The 21,547-nt window shown below is 42.8% G+C and overlaps 2 protein-coding genes across 4 annotated transcripts in view; one reads left to right on the forward strand and one right to left on the reverse strand.

Annotated features, from left to right (window-relative positions):
- Positions 1-21,547, forward strand: part of UBR7 (ubiquitin protein ligase E3 component n-recognin 7) — a 29,449-nt gene that overhangs the window by 323 nt on the left and 7,579 nt on the right. Inside the window, exons 1-10 of one of the 3 annotated variants that reach the window (XM_007987650.3) lie at positions 5,289-5,502; positions 7,860-7,993; positions 8,350-8,410; positions 9,741-9,836; positions 12,589-12,642; positions 12,840-12,945; positions 16,153-16,361; positions 16,840-16,989; positions 17,910-18,072; positions 20,372-20,433. In XM_007987650.3, coding sequence (XP_007985841.1) covers positions 5,353-5,502; positions 7,860-7,993; positions 8,350-8,410; positions 9,741-9,836; positions 12,589-12,642; positions 12,840-12,945; positions 16,153-16,361; positions 16,840-16,989; positions 17,910-18,072; positions 20,372-20,433 — 1,185 coding nt within the window. In that variant the 5' untranslated portion in view covers positions 5,289-5,352. Of the gene's footprint in view, positions 1-5,288; positions 5,503-7,859; positions 7,994-8,349; positions 8,411-9,740; positions 9,837-12,588; positions 12,643-12,839; positions 12,946-16,152; positions 16,362-16,839; positions 16,990-17,909; positions 18,073-20,371; positions 20,434-21,547 lie in introns of those variants that run through there. The other 2 variants (XM_037984418.2, XM_007987651.3) reach the window with 2 other exon arrangements.
- Positions 958-5,190, reverse strand: GON7 (GON7 subunit of KEOPS complex). Its single transcript, XM_007987653.3, has 2 exons — positions 4,891-5,190; positions 958-1,841 (listed from the first exon to the last, which is right to left on the reverse strand). The coding sequence occupies exons 1-2, from the start codon at positions 5,096-5,098 to the stop codon at positions 1,747-1,749; spliced, it is 303 nt and encodes a 100-aa protein (XP_007985844.3). The 5' UTR covers positions 5,099-5,190; the 3' UTR covers positions 958-1,746.

A 21,547-nucleotide genomic window follows, 5' to 3' on the forward strand; every position in this document is an offset into this window, starting at 1 on the left:
TCGTGCCACTGCACTCCAGCCTTAGTACAGAGTGAAACCCTGTCTAAAATTAAAAAAAAAAAAAAAAAAAAAGGCCAGGCGCAGTGGCTCACACCTGTAATCCCAGTACTTTGGGAGGCCGAGGCAGGCGGATCACGAGGTCAGGAGTTTGAGACCATCCTTACCAACATGGTGAAACCCCATCTCTACTAAAAATAAAAAAATTAGGCATGGTGGCACACGCCTGTAATCCCAGCTACTCAGGAGGCTGAGGCAGGAGAAGTGCTTGAACCCAGAGGCGGAGGTTGCAGTGTGCCAAGATTGCACCATTGCACTCCAGCCTGGGCGACAGAGTGATACTCCATCTAAAAAAAAAAAAGTTGACCTGGTGTGGTGGCTCACGCTTGTAATCCCAGCACTTTGGGAGGCCAAGGTGGGTGGATCACCTGACATCAGGAGTTCGAGACCAGCCTGACCAACATGGTGAAACTCCATCTCCACTAAAAATACAAAATTAGTTGGGCGTGGTGGCACATGCCTGTAATTTCAGCTACTTGGGAGGCTGAGGCAGGAGAATTGCTTGAACCTGGGAGGCAGAGGTTGCAGTGAGCCAAGATTGCACCAATACACTCCAGCCTGGACAACAAGAGTGAAACTCTGTCTCAAAAAAAAAAGAAAAAAAAAAGTTGATTAATGATTTCTCTCACCTTTTATCAGCTTAAAAAAAATCTAAAGGCTATTTATGTAACCCAGTACTCTGTAATCTGAGGGCAAATACTTATCCTGAGATTTATCTCTGAAATAAATCACATAATTTGTAAAGTTACTTCCAACTCTAAAATCCCATGACTATTTGTATTTTACTAGGTACATGCTACTTGATTTCTTTGCATTGAAGCTATCTAAATCAGGAAGGATGCATAGCGAATAAAAATGCCTTAGTCCCACTGACAAGCAGAAAAGAAACACACACATACATACTTCAGGAATATATATTTTAAAGGATTCAATAATCTTTTTAAAGCAAAATCGAAGTATGGCTACAGGAGGAGAGGAAATATCCAAATTGTAATCAACGCAGATTGTTTACTTAAGGCCTTATATTTGCACCTGTATACATACCATATCATAGCACAAAAACATATCCTACCCCATCTGGCTCTCTTAAGGTACATGATAAATCAGATTAATGCACATTCATCAAGCGGCATCATCTCAGGATATCTGTATCTTTGACATGGGTATGAATTCAGGGTTTCCTTGGGTCTCTTTCAAGGACTCTCTCTTCAGTATTTCTATTTCCTCATTTTCCTTCTATTTATGAAGAACTGTTATTTTTACATTTAATGCCCACTTTTCACCACTTGTTCATGTCAGTTCTCTGAAATGTTACTGCCTATGAACCATGATGTACTGTTTATAACAGAAGCAGAAGTTAAAAGATGTAGACATCACACAAATCAATGGTTATTTTAAAAATAGAAAACAATGATAAAAATTCAGTTGCCAACTTAAGAGGATTTTATAAATTATGAAGTGTTCTATTTTCCTTCCATGGTCTGAAATTTATTTCTCAAGAAAACAGATTTTATTTCTAAGCCTTTACTATCTTTGCTAGAAACAGAAAAACCAGTTTTCTCTTTGACAAAATTGTCCCAGGAAAACAACACAAATGCTTTTCCAAATTAGAGCATAAGTCTTCCTTAAATGTCCTAGTGTGACAATTGGGATACAACAGCCATCTTTTAAATGTCATAAAGGCTATTGTTAAGACGGTGGTTTTGGCCGTTTTGCAGATGGTCCATCGAAGTTAGTTCTGTTATCAATGTTATTTTCATCTTCTGCATCATCTTCATCATCACCTTTTAAAATAAATATTTGTTGTATGACAATACGTTCTATGGTTGAAAGAAATATATATAGCTAAAGTGGTTGATAACGAGACCATTTCACTTTAGGGATTAATAAAACCATGCACATTTTAGATTAAAATGATTTTGAGAATTTCAGTGTTTAAAATCTTCATTTTCTATCACTTCCCTCTTTGGAAATACTAACTCATTCATCATAAAATCCAGTCTCTTTTTTTTTTTTTGAGATGGCGTCTTTCTCTGTTACCAGGCTGGAGTGCAGTGGCGCGATCTCAGCTTACTGCAACCTCTGCCTCCAGGGTTCAAGTGATTCCCGTCTCAGCCTCCCAAGTAGCTGGGATTATAGGCACGCGCTACCACGCCCGGCTAATTTTTTGTATTTTAGTAGAGACGGGGTTTCACCATGTTGGCCAAGATGGTCTCGATCTCCCGACCTCATGATCTGCATGCCTCAGCCTCCCAAACTGCTGGGATTACAGGCATGAACCACTGCGGCCAGCCAAAATCCACTTTTAAAAGTGTACCGCTTAGTGGTTTTTAGTATATTCACTAGGTTGTGCAACCATCACCACTATCTAATCCTAGAACACTTTCATCACTCCAAAGAGAAATGAATTATGCCCATTAGCAGTCACTTTCCATTCCCCTCAGCCTTCGGCAACCACTAATCTACTTTTGTTCCCCCTTAATTTTTATTAGTGAGAGGGTCTTGCTATGTTGCCCAGGCTAGACTCAAACTCCCAGGTTCAAGTGATCCCCCTGTGTCAGCCTCTAGAGTAGCTGGGACTACAGGTGCCCACCACTGCACCCAGCTCACTAATCTCTCTCTATGGATTTGCCTATTTTGTACATTCATATAAACAAAATCATATAGCATGTACCCTTCTGTGTCTGGCTCTCACTTTAGCATAATGTTTTCAAGGTTCATTCATGTTGTAGCACGTATTAATACTTCATTACCTTTTATTGCTTATAATATTCCATTGTATGGATACACCACATTTTGTTAATACACTCATCAGTTGATGGATATTTGCATTATTTCTATTTTTTAAAATTATCATTATTTTTAGAGACGAAGCGATGGGGCCTCACTCTGTCCTCCAGGCTGGAGTGCAGTGGAACGATCAGCCCACTGCAGCTTCAAACTCTTGGGTTCACGTGATCCTCCCACCTCCTAAAGGTGCAACACCAAGCCCGATCAATTGTTGTTTCCACATTTTAGCCACTATAAATGCTGCTGCTATGAACATTCATGTGTAAGTTTTTGTGTGAACATACTTTCCAGTTCTCTTGCGAGGACTACCAGTGGAACTGCTGGGTCATATGGTAACTTCATGTCAACTTTTTGAGGAGCTACCAAACTCTTTTTCCCAGTGGTTACACTGTTTTACATTTCCACCAACAATGTACAAGATCTCCAATTTCTCCACATTCCAGCCAACACTTGTTATTGTTCTTTTTGATCATAGCCAACATCCGTATTATCAAGATGTAATTCCCAAGATGGAAGGAAAGTACAGTTTAAGCTCTTCTTAGAGAATTGTAAATCCTGACTCTAATATCTATTCTTGGATTTTTCAGCTAAGGACAGTTAAAATGTACCTGCCTGGCCAGGTGCAGCAGCTCAGGCTTGTAATTCCAGCACTTTGGGAGGCCAAGGCAGGTGGATCACGAGGTTAGGAGTTCCAGACCAGCCCGGCCAACACAGTGAAACCCCGTCTCTACTGAAAATACAAAAACTAGCCGGGAGTGGTGGCGGGCGCCTGTAATCTCAGCTACTTGGGAGGCTGAGACAGGAGAATCACTTGAACCCAGAAAGCAGAGGTTGCAGTGAGCCGAGATTGTGCCACTGCACTCCAGCCTGGGCAACAGAGCTAGACTCCATTTCAAAAAAAAAAAAAAGTACCTGCCTATTTCTGCATTCGAGGCAATTTTTTAAAAATAATGCAGTTAAACTTCACGTTTCTACTTTCAAACTGCACCTACAAAACTAGAAAGGCAAGGGAGTCTCTGGGAGTTAATACATGTTAAAATGAAGTCTGTCCCAGTCCTTGGAACCTGTTCCTACTCTGCGATAGATTGTACTCTTCCAAATATGTCTGTAGTTTCACACCTGATAAAACTTTTTATTCAATACTCCAGCTCAGAAGTCTTATCCTCTTTGAAGCCTTCCGAGGGTCTCTGGGTTTGCAACACTTACAGAGTGCCATAGAACCACGTTCCTTTTCTTTTTTTTTTTTTGAGAAGGAGTCTCGCTCTGTCATCCAGGCTGGAGTGCAGTGGCACGATCTCGGCTCACTGCAACCTCCGCCTCCTGGGGTCAAGCGATTCTTCTGCCTCAGCCTCCCCAGTAGCTGGGATTACAGGTGCCCGCCACCACTCCCAGCTAATTTTTGTATTTTTAGTAGAGACAGGGTTTCACCATATTGGCCAGGCTGGTCTCGAACTCCTGACCTCGTGATCCGCTCGCCTCAGCCTCCCAAAGTGCTGGGATTACAGGCGTGAGCTACCGGCCCGGCCACTTTCACTTTTAATAAGAGTGTCTGCCTGTATAATCCCCTTGTGTTTCACAAGGGCAGGAACTGAGTCGCATTCACCTCATTCTTCCTCCAGGGCTCAGCTCAGGGTTTGGCAAATAGTAGGCATTCGGCATGTTTTTTAGTGAAATAAATGAAATAGCGATGAGTCGTGGAAATGCTTGAGTAGAAGCAGCCCAAATAAATATAGTGATAAATGCCAACAATTTTTATTTTTTAAATTATCTTTGAAATAACAATAGAAACGGGGTCTCGATATGTTGCCCTGGCTGTTCTGGAACTCCTGACCTCAAGTGATCCTCCTGCCTCGCCCTCCCAAAGTGCTGGGATTACAGGAGTGAGCCCCACTTCGCCTGGCCCGCCAAAAATTTTTAGATGCAATTCTTCTTTCCTCGAGGCTCACTTTGTCCAAGTCTGCCACTCTACACGGGCTCCCCAAGCCAATTTCCCCTGGCGCCCGCCCCGTCCTCCTGTCGCTGCAGCACCGTCTCAGAGCTCACCGTCCAGGGCCTCGTCTGGAGCCGCCGCCACCCGGTGCTGCACTTCCGCCTGTACCAGGGGGTCGAATAATTCCGTTACCAGCTCCTTCATCTGGGCCACGCCAGACAATAGGCCCTGGAAAGGGTCGCCGTCACCCGGCGCCTCACAGGACACCCGCAGCTTCTGCGGCTTCCCTTCCTGCCCGACATACTCTCCCAGCAGCTCCATGGTGACCACTAAGCTTCCAGAACACGACACCGGGAAGCGCCACCCGGAGGCGGAAATCAGCCCGTGGCCGGCGCAGGCGGCAGAAGGGAGAGGAGTGACATCCGTTTGTCGGAAGTCGCTCCTCCCCCTTCCTTCGCTCTTTTTCCTTGTCATTGGTTCCTGGCACTCGGGCCCCGCCTCCTCCGGCTACGCCCCTCGTGGCCGCTTTTCCCGCCTCCGCCGGGGCCGAGCCGCGGTTCGGGTGACAGTTGAGGATGGCTGGAGCCGAGGGCTCCGCTGGGCGGCAGTCGGAGCTGGAGCCCGTGGTATCGTTGGTCGACGTCCTCGAGGAGGACGAGGAGCTGGAGAATGAGGCGTGTGCTGTCCTGGGCGGCAGCGACTCCGAGAAGTGCTCCTACTCGCAGGTGGGCACGCGGCCCGGGCCTTGTCTCCCGCGGCTCCCGCCGAACCTCCCCTTCCCGGCCCGGCTGTCCCTATTCCCGCCTGCCGCAGTCGTCTCCCCAGTGGTGGTCCGGGGCCGCCGTTAGTCTGCCGCTTCCTTACCCCAAGCCCACCCTTCCCTTTTATCCCCAACCTCCTGGGCCCCCTTCAGCCTGTGTCCAGCAGGGGCCCCCATCTCCCCTCTCTCTAACTCTGTCCGGCCAGCCAGGAAGGACCCTGGAGCAGCTGCTCTGTCCGTCCTCTCCAGCCTCTTCCTGGTGCACCACTGCTTTTCACGAAACCAGCCCGCGACCTCTCAGATCCAGACATCTTTGTCCCTGCTTTTCCCATCCTAAGATTATTTATTTATTTATTAGGGACCAAATGGGAGAGTCAGGTTAAAGAGATTTTCAAATCCATAGGGATTTGCGGTGAGCTCCTTGAGAGCTAGTTCCTCTGCAATTTAGTTTGACAAGTGCTAGCTAGTACTTTTTCTTTCTTTTTTTTGGCAAAATGAAGCAAGTACCCATGTCTGTCTGCAGTCTGCCCTCCTCCCCTGGAAATAGACCGGAAACAGAACAGCAAGTGGCTCTGGCAAGGGAGGGGAGAGAGGAGAAAAGGATCTATTTGGCATTTGGAAGACGTTGTGAGTGAGCAAGTGTTTGAGGGGGTGTGATGTGTTTAGTGACTCACCCTATACTTCGAGGTACAAAAATGGAAAAGGATGGGTAGGAAGAAGACTGACAAAGGATAAGAATTGGCAGGAAGAAGGGTTACCTAGGCAGAGGGGTGGATTGGAACACTGGGGAGATGAGGGGAGAGACTTGCATTCATTATGTAGTATGAACTGAGGTCATAATACCAGTTCTCGTTGTTGACCAAGTTTAGTTTACACTGCAAAGTGCTAGATTGTTGAATAAACCTGGTATCCAGACATAGCCCCAGGTATTTTAAAACTTTTGGTCACCACTAAAACAATTTTTCGCCTGCTTTTCTGAAAAACAAAAAGTTCTAAGTCTGTATGTAAACTATTTTTGAAGTGTAGTTACCTTTATAAAATGGATTCCCTTAATATTTTCTTTTTATTGTGGTAAAAAAAATATGGAAATTTGCACAAATCATGTACACAGCTTGAAAGGAAAGTGTGCATGTTCCCACCACCCAGATCAACAAATAGAACATTAGGAGGGCAAAAGGCTTATTGGAAAAGAACTTAAAAAAAAAAAAGAAAAGAAAGAAATAGGTATCCCGGAAGCCTCCTTGTCTATCTTCCTCCTTCCTAGAGGAAGGTAACTATACCTATTATACATATTCACTTTTTTTTTTTTTTTTTTTGAGATGGAATTTCACTCTTGCCACCCAGGCTGGAGTGCAATGTCATGATCTTGGCTCACCGCAACCTCCACCTCCCGGGTTCAAGCAATTCTCCTGTCTCAGCCTCCCGAGTAGCTGGGATTACAGGTGCCCGCCACTACGCCCAGCTAATTTTTATATTTTTAGTAGATGGGGTTTTTTAGAGATGGGGTTTCACCACGTTGACCAGGCTGGTCTTGAACTCCTGACCTCAGGTGATCTGCCCACCTTGGCCTCCCAAAGGGCTGGGATTACAGGCGTGAGCACTGCACCCAGTCTACATATTCACTTTTTAACATTTTGTCACATTTATCTCCTTTTCTACTTAAAATTTGTTGTTTTAAAATTTTGAACTATTTAAAAATAAGTTGCAGACATGATGACACTATACCTCTAAATACTTCAGCATGCATCTCCTAAAAATCAAAGAAATTCTTTGCATGTGTTGATTCTCTCTTTGGTGGATTTACAAACATTTTCCAGGATGAAAGTGTGATATTACTTACATAAACCTATACATATGCTCCTGTGTTTTCACATGTTAAAATGATTAAACAGATCCATTTATTCACAGCCGACTGACAAATTCAGACATCCTATCACTTTAAGAAAGGAGTGCTGACTTGTGTCATGGCTAATGCTTGTAATCCCAGAACTTTGGAAGGCCAAGGCAGAGAACTGCTTGAGCCCAGGAGTTTGAGACAAGCCTGGGCAACATAGCAAGACCTCGTCTCTGCAAAAAACAAATAAATTAGGAAGAAAGAAAAAAGTGCTTGCATGAAAAAAAGCACTAGTATAAAAATGAAACATGCAACGCAACTGTGTTTCGGTTGATGCTCTGCTGTGTAAACTTTTTAGTCTTAATGGTTTTTACAGAAAGATCTTGACCACAGATAATCTGATTTTCATTATTTTTCAGTTCCTAGTGTGGGTATTAGGTAAGCCATGCTATTACATTAATTCTCTTTTCCATTTTGGGGGCTTTTAGGGTTCAGTAAAGAGGCAAGCACTATATGCCTGTAGTACCTGCACCCCAGAGGGAGAAGAACCAGCAGGAATTTGTTTAGCTTGCAGTTATGAATGTCATGGAAGTCACAAACTATTTGAGCTATACACAAAAAGGTAAACATAGTCAGAGATTGTTACTAAATGCTTTTGAAGTATAGATTCTTTCCCATCTACACTTTTTCCTAATCATGTTTTTTCATGCAAAGCTGTTGTACAGTAGTGAAATTTCATGTAATTGTTTTATATAATTGGAGAGAGTTGTTTCTAGAGCCTTTAAGAACATGATATGGTACAAACTCAAACTACTCATCTTTCTCTACCATCATTTTACTTGTGTGTGATATAAATATTTGCTTCTGTACATATTAATTTCCAGAATTGTGAAGTCTTATGTGCTTGAATGCTTGAAGAAATTTTAAATTGGATTTTGTAAAAAGAAAAATAAAATTGTTATTTCCTCCTTTTTTCAGAAATTTTCGTTGTGATTGTGGAAACAGCAAGTTTAAAACTTTGGAATGCAAATTACTTCCTGTAAGTAAACACTATAACTATAAATGCAGTTAGAGCAGCTGGGGTTAATATTTGCCAGAGGGGGTAAAAAACAAATACCTGTATTTTCCAAAAAAGAAGTTCTTATACTTATTCTTTGCAGATGGCCATTTCATTTTTTACTTTGTTGGAAAAACTGTATAAACTGTTGAGAGCCTACAAGATAGATGGTAATTAATATGAAAGGTTTGGGGAAGAGATGTACTTGAAAGTAATTCAGGTTTAATTATATTGGTTGTACTTATTCTCTGAGGCTTTTAAAGCAAAGGATATGACTTAAAAACAATAAACAGGGTCAGGAGATCGAGAGCATCCTGGCCAACACGGTGAAACCCTGTCTCTACTAAAAATACAAAAATTAGCTGGGCATGGTGGCACCCAGTCACCTACTCGGTCAGCTAGTTGGGAGGCTGAGGCAGGAGAATTGCTTGAACCCAGGAGGTAGAGGTTGCAGTGAGCTGAGATTGCACCACTGCACTGCAGCCTGGCAACAGAGCAAGACTCCATCTCAAAACGAAAACAATAAACAGACTGGCACAGTGGCTCACACCTGTAATCCTAGCATTTTGGGAGGCCGAGGTGGGCAGATCACTTGAGGTTAGGAGTTCGAAACCAGCTTGGCCATCATGGTGAAACGCACCCCCTACTAAAAATACAAAAAATTATCTGGGTATGGTGGTGTGTGCCTGTAATCCTAGCTACTCGGGAGGCTGAGGCATGAGAATCGCTTGAACCCAGGAGGCGGAGGTTTCTGTTACCCGAGATTGTGCCACCGCACTCCAGCCTGAGTGACAGAGCGAGACTCCATCTCAAAAAAAAAAAAAGAAAAGAAAAAGAAAAACCAATAAATAAGGCCGGGCGTGGTGACTCACACCTGTAATCCCAACACTTTGGGAGGCCTACGTGGGAGAATGGCTTGAACCCAGACCAGCCTGGGCATCGTAGTGAGACCCCATCTCTATCAAAAAGGAAAAAGAAGTACCTTGAAATTCCAGGCCAATGTCAGTTCACATAGATTGATAATTAATATTTATGATTAACTTTTATCTCTACTTTACTGAATAGGTGTATTTAATTTCTCCTAATTACCACCAAAAAAACCCAAAAACAAAAACAATTTTATTTTTTCCCTATATCCTGAAAAAAGTATCCCTTTAGTAGTAGTGAGGTTTTTTTTTCCTACTTTGAAAGTTAAAGATCAGCCTCTTGGGGGAAATAATGTGGAAATGTATTGAATGTATTAATTTTATAATGTGTGAAATTATAGTTAAAATTAGACCATATTATTATTGAAATCAATATTATATTTCAGGACAAAGCAAAGGTAAATTCTGGCAATAAGTACAATGACAACTTTTTTGGATTGTACTGCATTTGCAAGAGACCTTATCCTGATCCTGAAGACGAGGTAAGAGAATTGGAAGTTAAACCTGGGAGTGTGTCCCCTCTAGCCTTGATTCCTCAACTGCTTGTCATATCTGAGCCTCTGGCTCTTCGGGAGGCAGTGCGGGATGGTGAAAGTGTTCTAGATTTATCTTTTCTTATGAATCTGGGTCGGATCTATAATTGGTACACATCTCAACTGTTCTTTCCATTTTTACATCATAAGAATGAAATATTGCACTTTGGGAGGCAGAGACGGGCGGATCACGAGGTCAAGAGATCGAGACCATCCTGGCTAACACGGTGAAACCCCGTCTCTACTAAAAAAATACAAAAACTAGCCGGGCGAGGTGGCGGGCACCTGTAGTCCCAGCTACTTGGGAGGCTGAGGCAGGAGAATGGTGTAAATCCGGGAGGCGGAGCTTGCAGTGAGCTGAGATCTGGCCACTGCACTCCAGCCTGGGCGACAGAGCGAGACTACGTCTCAAAAAAAAAAAAAAAAAGAATGAAATATTGGAGAGGACTTTCCCAAAGCCAGAGCTTCTTCCCTTCTTCTCCTTCCCTGACTGCCTCCCCCTGCCCCCTAACACTTTCTAAGAAATGACCTTCAATTTCTTCTTTCTCTTTACGGAAAGAAAAGGGGTATACAAACAGCATCCTCTTAAAAATGTCAATGAGAAATATATGCAAAATTCAAAACGAGTTCTTCCTCACTCCTGCACCTCTTACCTCCCAAGCCTAACCACTGTTAACACTTTTGGTGTGTGTATTTTTAGGTCTTTTTCTGTGCACATTAAAGTGTTTTGAGTGAATGTGTGTTTCAATGTGTAATTTCCTTTCCATTAACCGAAGTGAAAATTCTGTACACTCACTTCTGCAGTTGGTTTTTCTCACCAGTATATCATAGACATTCTTTCATGTCAGCAAACACACTTACCCCATTCTAACTGCTGCAGAGTATCCTATCACTTCATATGCCATAAGTTAGTCAACCTAATTGTTCTTCTACAGCAGAATGGCATTGTCTAATTTTTCAATATTATAAAGAAAGCTAGAGTGAACATCCTTATACAGTAATACAACTGAGCATACTCCAAGTATTTATGTAGAATGGATCAGTAGAATTGACAGATCAAAGTGTATTTGTGGTGTTTAAAATTGTGATTGGCCAGGCACTGTGGCTCATGCCTGTAGTCCTGGCTACTCGGGAGGCTGAAACACAAGAATCACTTGAACCCATGGGGCAGAGGTTGCAGTGAGCCGGGATTGCGGCACTGCACTTCAGCCTGGGTGACGGCGCGAGACTCTGTCTCAAAAAATAATAATCATAATAAATAATAAAATTGTGATCATATCTGCCAAAAAAGTTGAACCAGCAACAGTATATGATAATGTTTTTTCCCCAACACTTACTTTTGTCAACCCTGCATATTACCAGTTCTTGGAAATTTTGCCATTTTGATAAATGAAGAATAGTATCTTAAATTTTTTTTCTTTCCCTGATGATAAGTGAGATTATGCATCTTTTCATGAGTTCGTTGGACATCCGTAATAACCTTCCCTCTGAATTGTCCTTTCATATCCTCAGCCCATGTTTTGATTGGTTTGGGTTTTGTTTGGGTATTTACTGATTTGAAAGAGTACTTTTTGTCTTTAGAGATATTAGCCTTCTGCCTTCTTCCTTGTTTTCTAATTGCATTGGAACTATAATTATTAAACCAAATTATGTACAGGGACAGATTGAAGTTCTCTGAGTTAGCAAAAATAAAATCTTAAAACTGGAATTTTTTTTCTTTCTTTTTTTTAAGACGGAGTCTCGCTCTGTCACCCAGGCTGGAGTACAGTAGCGTGATCTCGGCTCACTGCATCCTCTGCCTCCTGGGTTCAAGCGATTCTCCTGCCTCAGCCTCCTGAGTAGCTGGGATTACGGGCACCTGCCACCATGCCTGGCTGATTTTTGTATTTTTAGTAGAGACAGGGTTTCACCAGGGTCTCAACCTCCTGACCTCAGGCGATCCGCCCACCTTGGCCTCCCAAAGTGCTGGGATTACAGGTGTGAGCCACCGCGCCTGGCGAAAACTGGATATTTTAAGGCATGTAGTAAAGTGTTACAGCTCCTCCTGTTCCACAATATGTGCTTTTTTTTTTTTCCCTTTAAGAAGCCTACAATAGGAAAAGGACACAACAACATTGGGATGTTAATTAACAGTTATGAGAGCCTGGGAATAAAAGAAAGTCATCTCCCAAATAGTCTATGTTCTTTGGTATATTATTTTCCTAGGGCCAGCATTTAATTATTTAATTTATTCAAATTAGAGGAGTTATCTACCAAGAGGTTTTTCCTGTTACTTTTCAGTGTACTTGGCAGGATGGTTCTTCTGCAGCAGAAAGGCATTGTCTAATTTTTCAATATCATAAAGAGGGCTGGAGGGACCATCCTATACAGTAGTACAACTGAGTATTGTATTAAAGGATGGTGTGGTAAAAAGTCCCAGTTGTCACTGTCTGCATTGGTCCATTCACATTACTTGCCTGGGCCTGAGTTTTGTATAAAATGGGAATGCCCTCCTTGTCTACACCGTTTTGTGAGAATCAGATATTAAGTAACTGATGTGAAAGAGCTTTGAGATTGTTTGTAGAGGGCTTATCTCAATGTAAGCCTTTGGAACACCAGTTCATGTGGAACGAATATTTAGTATCTTACTCTACTGTGTGCCAGGTTACTTCCATGTTCCGGAATTCAGTGTAATCCTTAACAAACTGCTTTTCTCTGTTAGATTCCAGATGAGATGATCCAGTGTGTGGTCTGTGAAGACTGGTTCCATGGAAGGGTAAGGAAAATCTTCTACCTTTTGAAACCATTGTCATCACAAAGAGATAAAGGTTATATTTTACATTATAATTACTCTTCTAAAAATAAATTCTAGTGATATGATCAGTGTATTATTACAGTATTTATTTATAAAATAGTGGGCATTTTGGACAGTGTGGCAATCGCAAGAAAATTTTTGGTGTTCTATATTCACAGCATCTTGGTGCCATTCCCCCTGAGAGTGGGGATTTTCAAGAGATGGTATGCCAGGCCTGCATGAAACGTTGTTCCTTTTTGTGGGCTTATGCTGCGCAATTGGCAGGTAGGTATCTTTGTGAAGTTGCTGTGCCACAAACTTGTGCTTGTGAAATTTGTGTGTTCAATTCAGAATTTTTAGCAACTATTTTTAACTGGACTCTGTGGTTATAAAATAGTATATGTTCTGGCCAGGCACAATGGCTCACACCTGTAATCCCAGGACTTTGGGAGGCCAAGACAGGTGTATCACCTGAGGTCAGGAGATCAAGACTAGCCTGGCCAACATGGCGAAACCCCACCTCTATTAAAAATGCAAAAATTAACCGGGCGTCGTGGCATGTGCCTGTAATCCTAGCTACTCAGGAGGCTGAGGCAGGAGAATCGCTCGAACCCAGGAGGCAGAGGTTGCAGTAAGCTGAGATCACGCCACTGCACTCCAGCCTGGGCAACAGAACGAGACTCCATCTCAAAAAAAAAAAAAAAAAAAAAATAGTATGTGTTCTTTCTCCACAAGGTGCATAGATTGGTTGGGATACTACCAAAAACAAATTTATACTTAAATGATATGATGCAGAATATTGATGAGACTAGAGTTAGAGAAAATGGAGGAGGCAGTTTTTGAATGGGATTTTGAAAGATAAATAGAACTGAAATAAGTTGTTAATTATAACACATGGTATCGGTTGGCGAGGGGGTGGTGTCTTTGTCTGGGGTGTTAGAATAAAATACCTTAGGCTGGGTAATTTATAAACAATAGACGGATATTTCTCACAGTTCTGGAGGCTGGGAAGTCCAAAATTCAGGTGCCTGCAGAGTCAGTGGTTTGGTTGAGGGCCCATTCCTCACAAATGGAGCCTTTTATGTGTCCGTACCTGTTAAAAGGGGCAAACAAGCTCGCTTGGGCCTGTTTCATAAGTCCGAGCCCTCATGAATGGGATTAGTGCCCTTTTAAAAGTAGACTGCAGGCACACTCTACCACGCCCCGCTAATTTTGTATTTTCTGTAGAGACAGTGTTACGCCATGTTGCCCAGGCTGGTCTTGAACTCCTGAGCTCAAGTGATCCACTCATCTTGGCTTCCCAGAGTGCTGGGATTACAGGCATGAACCACCATGCCCAGCCTATCTGGTTCTTTTATTATACACTAAGAAATTAAATCAAAACAACTAATTAATGAATGGTCCTGAGGCATTAAATGTCTTATTGGTAATGCTTTATGTGTTTCTTTATTTTTAAGGTGGCAGTTAAACTCATAGTGTCTGCTGCTTTGGCTTCATAATTTCTTGCCCTTCTCATCTTTATAGACCAGTTCACCATACAAACCATGAGCAACATAGCTGTACCTCCAGTCTCATGTTTTTCTGTCTTTTTTTTTTTTTTTTTTTTGAGACAGCGTCTGGCTGTGTTATCCAGGCTGGAGTGCAGTGGTGCTATCTCAGCTCACTGCAACCTCGCCTCGTGGGTTCAAGCGATTCTTGTGATGCGGCTTCCAGAGTAGCTGGGACTACAGGCACATGCCACCACACCTGGCAAATTTTTGTATTTTTAGTGGAGACAAGGCTTTACTGTGTTGGCCAGGCTGGTCTCAAACTCCTGATGTCAAGTGATCCACCCATCTCGGTCTCCCAAAGTGCTGGGATTATAGGCGTGAGCCACCATGCCTGGCCAGTTTGCCTCAGAGTTCTTAAGTGCTGCTCCCTTTCTGTTCATACCCTTTCCAGTGATCTCTCTCACTGTCCACAGATGCTGAACCTATCTATGTATAGTTCTTACTCACTGGGTTTTTTTTTTAAGACGGAGTCTTGCTCTGTTGCCCAGGCTGGAGTGCAGTGGCACAATCTCGGCTCACCGTAACCTATGCCTCCTGGGTTCAGGCAATTCTCCTGCCTCAGCCTCCCAAGTGGCTGGGATTACAGGCATGCGCCAGCATGCATAGCTAATTCTTCTGTTTTTAGTAGAGAAGGGGTTTCACCCTGTTGGCCAGGCTGGTCTTGAACTCCTGACCTCAGGTGATCCACCTGTCTTGGCCTCCCAAAGTGCTGGGATTACAGGTGTGAGCCACCATACCCAGCTTAATTGGGTTTTTAAAATTGATCTCCTGCCTCTGCCTTCATTTCCTCTCCCGTCAGCAGATGGCTTCATCTCCTATTACATTGAAATGCTAGCATCCAATGTGAGCTCCCCTGTCGTTTCTCATCTCTGTCTCAGAGTATATGTGCTGCTACACCCATCATTTTTTTATTTCTTCCTCCCATAAAGAAAAGCTGTTTTTTAAAAAGTACCCTTCTGTCTGTGTTTACAGTTCAATCTCTTCCTCCTACTTCTTGTATTATTCTGTCTCTAACAAGTACAGTACATTATTTTCTCCTTTATGTGTAAAGTGCTTAAGCAGTGATTGATATTTTCAAATAAACTGTTCAATTATTTGAATTCTTTGGGTTAGACAGACATAACCTAAAGAAGCATTAGTATTTTCTTTCTCAGTATTTCAGAGACTATGGTGGACTAATCTCTTTTTCCAGATTCTGAAATATTTTAAAATCAGAAAAAGCAATTTTAGGTCAGATGTGGTGGCTCACGCCTGTAATCCCAGCACTTTGGGAGGCTGAGGCGGGCGGATCACCTGAGGTTAGGAGTTTGAGACTAGCCTGACCAACGTGGAGAAACCCCATCTGTACTAAAAATAAAAAATAGCCAGGCATGGTGGTGCATGCTTGTATCCCAGGTACTCAGGGGGCTGAGGCAGGAGATTTGCCTGAACCCAGGAGGTGGAGGTTGCAGTGAGCCAATATTGCGTCATTGCTCTCCAGCCTGGGCAACAAGAGCAAAACTCCATCTAAAAAAAAAAAAAAAAAAGCAAAAGCTATTGTATGCCTGACGTGGTGGCTCACACCTGTAATCCCAGCACTTTGCGAGGTTGAGGCAGGCAGATCACTTGACATCAGGGGTTCGAGACCAGCCTGGCCAACATGGCGAAACCCTGTCTCTACTAAAAATACAAAAAACTAGCCAGTCATAGTGGCACGCACCTGTAGTCCCAGCTACTCGGGTGTCTGAGGCATGAGAATTGCTTGAACCTGGGAGACAGAGGTTGCAGTGAGTCAAGACCATACCATTGCACTCTAGCGTGGGTGACAGAGTGAGAATCTGTCTGTAAAAAAAAAATAATAATAATAGAATAAGTGATTTTATTATCTGTTGGGATTTTATTGTCTGTTAGGTCAGTGGATATGTGTGTATGTGTTTTTCTTTTTTTTTCTTTGAACCCACAGTAACCAAAATATCCACTGAGGATGATGGATTGGTGCGGAACATTGATGGAATAGGTGATCAGGAAGTTATTAAACCTGAAAATGGAGAGCATCAAGATAGTACCCTCAAAGAGGATGTTCCAGAACAGGGAAAGGATGATGTCCAGGAGGTTAAAGCAGAGCAGAACAGTGAACCATGTGCTAGCTCTAGTTCTGAATCTGATCTCCAGGTAATATGTGAAGTACAAGCCATCAAGAAATAAGACTGGGCCAGGCGCAGTGGCTCGTGCCCATAATCCCAGCACTTTGGGAGGCCAAGGCAGGCAGATCACCTGAGGTCACGGGTTTGAGACCAGCCTTGGCAACATAGTTAAACCTCATCTCTACTAAAATTACAAAAACTAGCCAGGCATGGTGGCACTTGCCTGTAATCCCAGCTACTCAGGAGGCTGAGGCAGGAGAATTGCTTGAACCCAGGAGGCAGAGGTTACAGTGATCCGAGATCATGCCACTGCACTATAGCCTGGGCGACAGAACAAGATTCCGTCTCAACAAAAAAGAAAGAAAACTGAAGCGGAATTAATTCTGTAAACTTATAGCTTTGGATTTCAATTTTATCCTTTGCCTAAAGAAATCTCTTTACAAAATCTAAACTATGAAAACTATGGTAGTTTAAAAAACATGCTTCAAAACTTAATTTTATTTCAGACAGTGTTTAAGAATGAAAGCCTCAACGCAGAATCAAAATCTGGCTGCAGACTTCAGGAGCTTAAAGCTAAACAGTTTATAAAGAAGGACACTGCCACCTATTGGCCCCTGAACTGGCGGAGCAAGTTGTGTACCTGCCAGGACTGTATGGTAAAGTATCTGATTAATTTCAGTGTTAGCCTGTGTTGTGTACTGTGCCCCAAAATAAGGACACCTGGGAAAAACATTCAATTTTTGTACCAGAGGAAGAAAGGAAAATAAAAAGAACACCTGAACAGTATATTTATGGAATTAATGTTTAGGAGACCCTCAAAATTTTTACATTAAGCAAATTTATGACATAGTACTTACAGTTGGAATGTTTGTGGAAGAAATGGATAATTATGCAGTATTTTAAATTTACTTATTTTAATTTTAGTTTACTTATCTTTAGGCAAATAGCAGTTCTTTGTTATATCAAAAAGTTGCTTGGAAACACTGGTTGAAAGTTACAGTAAATCGGCCAGGTGCGATGGCTCACGCATGTAATCCCAGCACTTTGGGAGGCCAAGTTGGGTGGATCACCTGAGGTCAGGAGTTTGAGACCAGCCTGGCCAACATGGTGAAATCCTGTCTGTACTAAAAATATAAAATCAGCTGGGCGTGGTGGCACATGCCTGTAATCCCAGCTCCTTGGGAGGCCAAGGCAGGAGAATCGCTTGAACCTGAAAGACGGAGGTTGCAAGGAGCCGGGATTGTGCCATTGCACTCCAGCCTGGGCAAGAAGAGTGAAACTCTGTCTCAAAAAAAAAAAAAAGAAAGAAAAACAAAAAAAGTTACAGTAAATCAATGATTTTTAAATAAAGATCTCATAGACTATATGACATCTGGGAAATTGGGAGAATTCTGATCAGAAATTTGGGCAAAAAGAATAAATCCTTCTAGCAATTCTGTGTTAAGAGGCTCCAGTTTTTCTAGGTCTGAATATTTAAAAAATAACATTTTTAGTGATTCTGATGACATTGACTTTCTGAGAATGATAAACAATTCTAATGGGGAAACTGTTTCTGTTTTTTTTTTTTTTTCTAAAGAAAATGTATGGAGATCTAGATGTCTTGTTCCTGACAGATGAATACGACACAGTTCTGGCTTATGAAAACAAAGGCAAGATTGCCCAGGCCACTGACAGCAGCGATCCCCTAATGGATACCCTTAGCAGCATGAATAGAGTCCAGCAAGTGGAACTCATTTGTGGTAAATACAGTGTGTGTGTGTGTGTGTGTGTGTGTGTGTGAGAGAGAGAGAAAATTCATAGTTTCTTTCACTATGTAAAATACAAAGGGGGCAATAAACACCTATATTTTTAATTTAATTCAAAGAATTAAAATTGTGAATTGTAGATCATTGCTTGATTTTCATATTGGTGGGTATTCAGCTGCTGTTACCATTGAAGCAGAGTTTACACGCTAGAATAATTATATGCTTGAGAAACCACAACATACGCTATTCTGATAAAGGGTAGATGGATGAATAAAATATTTCCGACCATTGAAACAATTTTTTGGACATTATGTGTCATCTTTTTGAGCAAGGCATGTCACCATTTTGACAGTTCTTGAGGTTGCTTCAGTGGTTCACAGGAAACCACTAGAGGAGAAAATACCCCCAAAACCTTGATTGAAGGCTTTTACATCCCCCCACCACTACCCAGGGGCAGCATGCCAAACTTATTTCAGTGATTTCTATCCCAGCCATTTCCACTTGGATGCCACCACTTTTATGTGTCTTTTATGGCATCAGTCATTTCTGTCTTTTATTATTTATTTATTTATTTTGAGACAGGGTCTTGCTCTGTTGCCCAGGCTGGAGTGCAATGGTGCATTCTCGGCTCACTGCAACCTCTGCCGCCTGGACTCCAGTGATTCTCCTGCCTCAGTCTCTGAAGTAGCTGTGACTACAGACGCATGCCACTGTGCCCCAGTAATTTTTTTTTTTTTTTTTTTTTTAAGATGGAGTCTCACTGTGTCGCCCAGGCTGGAGTGCAGTGGCATGATCTCGGCTCAGTGCAACCTCTGCCTTCCGGGTTCAAGTGATTCTCCTGCCTCAGCCTCCCAAGTAGCTGGGATTACAGGCACCCGCCACCATGCCTGGCTAATTTACTTTGTATTTTTAGTAGAGACGAGGTTTCATCATGTTGGCCAAGCTGGTTTCGACCTCCTGACCTCAGGTGATCTACCCGCTTTGGCTTCCCAAAGTGCTGGGATTATAGGCGTGAGCCACCATGCCCGGTCCCCACTAATTTTTGTATTTTTAGTAGAGTCAGGGTTTCACCATGTCACTCAGGCTGGTGTTGAACTCCCAAGCTGAGGTGATCCGCCTGCCTCGGCCTCCCAAAATGCTAGGATTACAGGTTCAAGCCACTGCACCTTGTCTTTTATTTATAACTGTTAATTTCTTTTTGCCTTTATTAGAGTAAACACTTTCAAGGATAGAGGCTGCACCTTAAAGATTTTTGTAGCCCTCAAGGTACCTTGTACATAATGTAAACTGAGTCAGTTTGTTTGGGCTGGGCGCGATGGCTCACGCCTGTAATCCCAGCACTTTGGGAGGCCAAGGCAGGTGGATCACCTGAGGTCAGGAGTTCGAGACCAACCTGGCTGACATGGTGAAACCCCGTCTCTACTAAAAATACAAAAAAGTAGACAGGCGTGGTGGTGCGTGCCTGTAGTCTCAGCTACTCGGGAGGCAGAGACATGAGAATCACTTCAACCTGGGAGGCAGAGATTGCAGTGAGCTGAGATCGTGCCACTGCATTCCAGCCTGGGTGACAGAGTGAGACTCCATCTCATAAAATAAAATAAAATAAAATAAATATTCAACAAGTCCAAGGTTATTTCAGCTACCAGAATTCCAGAGAAATAGGAAGCCCTTTTAAAAATTCTTAATCTTTATGGGATTAGAATATCTCTGTTTGTTGTGCTTTTTAAAAATTTTTACTTTTTATTTTATTTTTATTTATTTATTTATTTATTTATTTATTTATTTATTTATTTATTTATTTTTTGAGACAGAGTCTCACTCTATCACCCAGGCTGGAGTGCAGTGGCGTGATCTCGGCTCACTGTAAACTCTGCCTCCCGGGTTCACGCCATTCTTCTGCCTCAGCCTCCTGAGTAGCTGGGACTACAGGCGCCCACCACTGCGCTTGGCTAATTTTTTGTATTTTTATTAGAGACGAGGTTTCACCGTGTTAGCCAGGATGGTCTCGATCTCCTGATCTCGTGATCCGCCCGCCTCGGCCTCCCAAAGTTCCGGGATTACAGGCGTGAGTCACCGCGCCTGGCCGCTTTTTATTTTTTAATGAAAAAGGGTCTCATATATCAACATGGAGGAAGTGCAGATAATTTGGGAACGAGTTTCTATGAAGCTTTCACTTAAGAAAATTTTTATTTAAACTACATTGTTAACAGTCAGGTGTCAATGGCAAAGAATATTTTGTTTTTGAAAGCAAATGGTTTATCTAAATGTAAATACTTTTGTGGTTTTGATTTAGAATACAATGATTTGAAGACTGAACTTAAAGACTATCTCAAGAGATTTGCTGATGAAGGCACGGTATGTTGAGTTAAACAATTCTAATCATAACCCTGTAAGTTTTGAATGAAGTGTTTATTTCCTTTGATGATTAAAAATGACTGCGACTGGTGGGGCGCGGCAGCTCACACCTGTAATCCCAGCACTTTGGGAGGCCGAGGTGGGCGGATCACAAGATTAGGAGTTCAAGACCAGCCTGGCCAATATGGTGAAACCCCATCTCTACTAAAAATACAAAAATTAGCCAGGCGTGGTGACAGGCAACTGTAGTACCAGGTACTCGGGAGGCTGAGGCAGGAGACTTGCTTGAACCCATGAGGTGGAGGTTGTAGTGAGCTGAGATCACGCCACTGCACTCCAGCCTGGGTGACAGAGCAAGACCCCATCTCAAAAAAAAAGAAAAAATGACTGTGACTTAGGTGGGTACTTGAGAGTTGAATTCAGGGACTATTTTGACCAAATTGGCAGGCTAAGGGAAATGAGTAAGAGGTAGTGAAACACCAGAGTTACACTGGGAGTCCTCACCAACCCCAGCTGGGCCGGGAGGCATGATGGGAGGATGCAGTCCCACGGCCTCTGAGAGAGTACTTGTAGCTTAGCAGAAGATCACTGGAAGGAATCCACAGTACCGATTCTGCTGGTCCTGACCTTGAAGCATGGATCTTTGGTAGGGGAGGGGAAAATGGGCAGGAAAAATTAACACCAGACCCATTTTCTGGAATTCTAAGTTCCATAGTTTAGAATAGAAACTGGGCATGGTGGCCAGGTGTGGTGGCTCACTCCTTAATCCCAGCACTTCAGGAGGCTGAGGTGGGCAGATCACCTGAGGTCAGGAGTTCAACAGCAGCCTGGCCAACATGGTGAAACCTGGTCTCTACAAAAATACACAAATTAGCTGGGTATGAGGGTGGGTGCCTGTAATCCCAGCTACTCCGGAGGCTGAGAGGCAGGAGAATCGCTTGAACCTGGGAGGTGGAGGTTGCAGTAAGCCGAGATTGTGATACTGCACTCCAGCCTGGGTGTCAGAGCAAGACCCCATATCAAAAAAAAAAAAAAAAAAAAAAAAAGAACTGGGCATGGTGGCTTGTACCTGTAGTTCCAGCTACTTGGGAGGTTGTCTTGAGCCTTGCTTTCT

This window comes from Chlorocebus sabaeus, chromosome 24, assembly GCF_047675955.1.
Source record: "Chlorocebus sabaeus isolate Y175 chromosome 24, mChlSab1.0.hap1, whole genome shotgun sequence".
Lineage (NCBI taxonomy): Eukaryota > Metazoa > Chordata > Mammalia > Primates > Cercopithecidae > Chlorocebus > Chlorocebus sabaeus.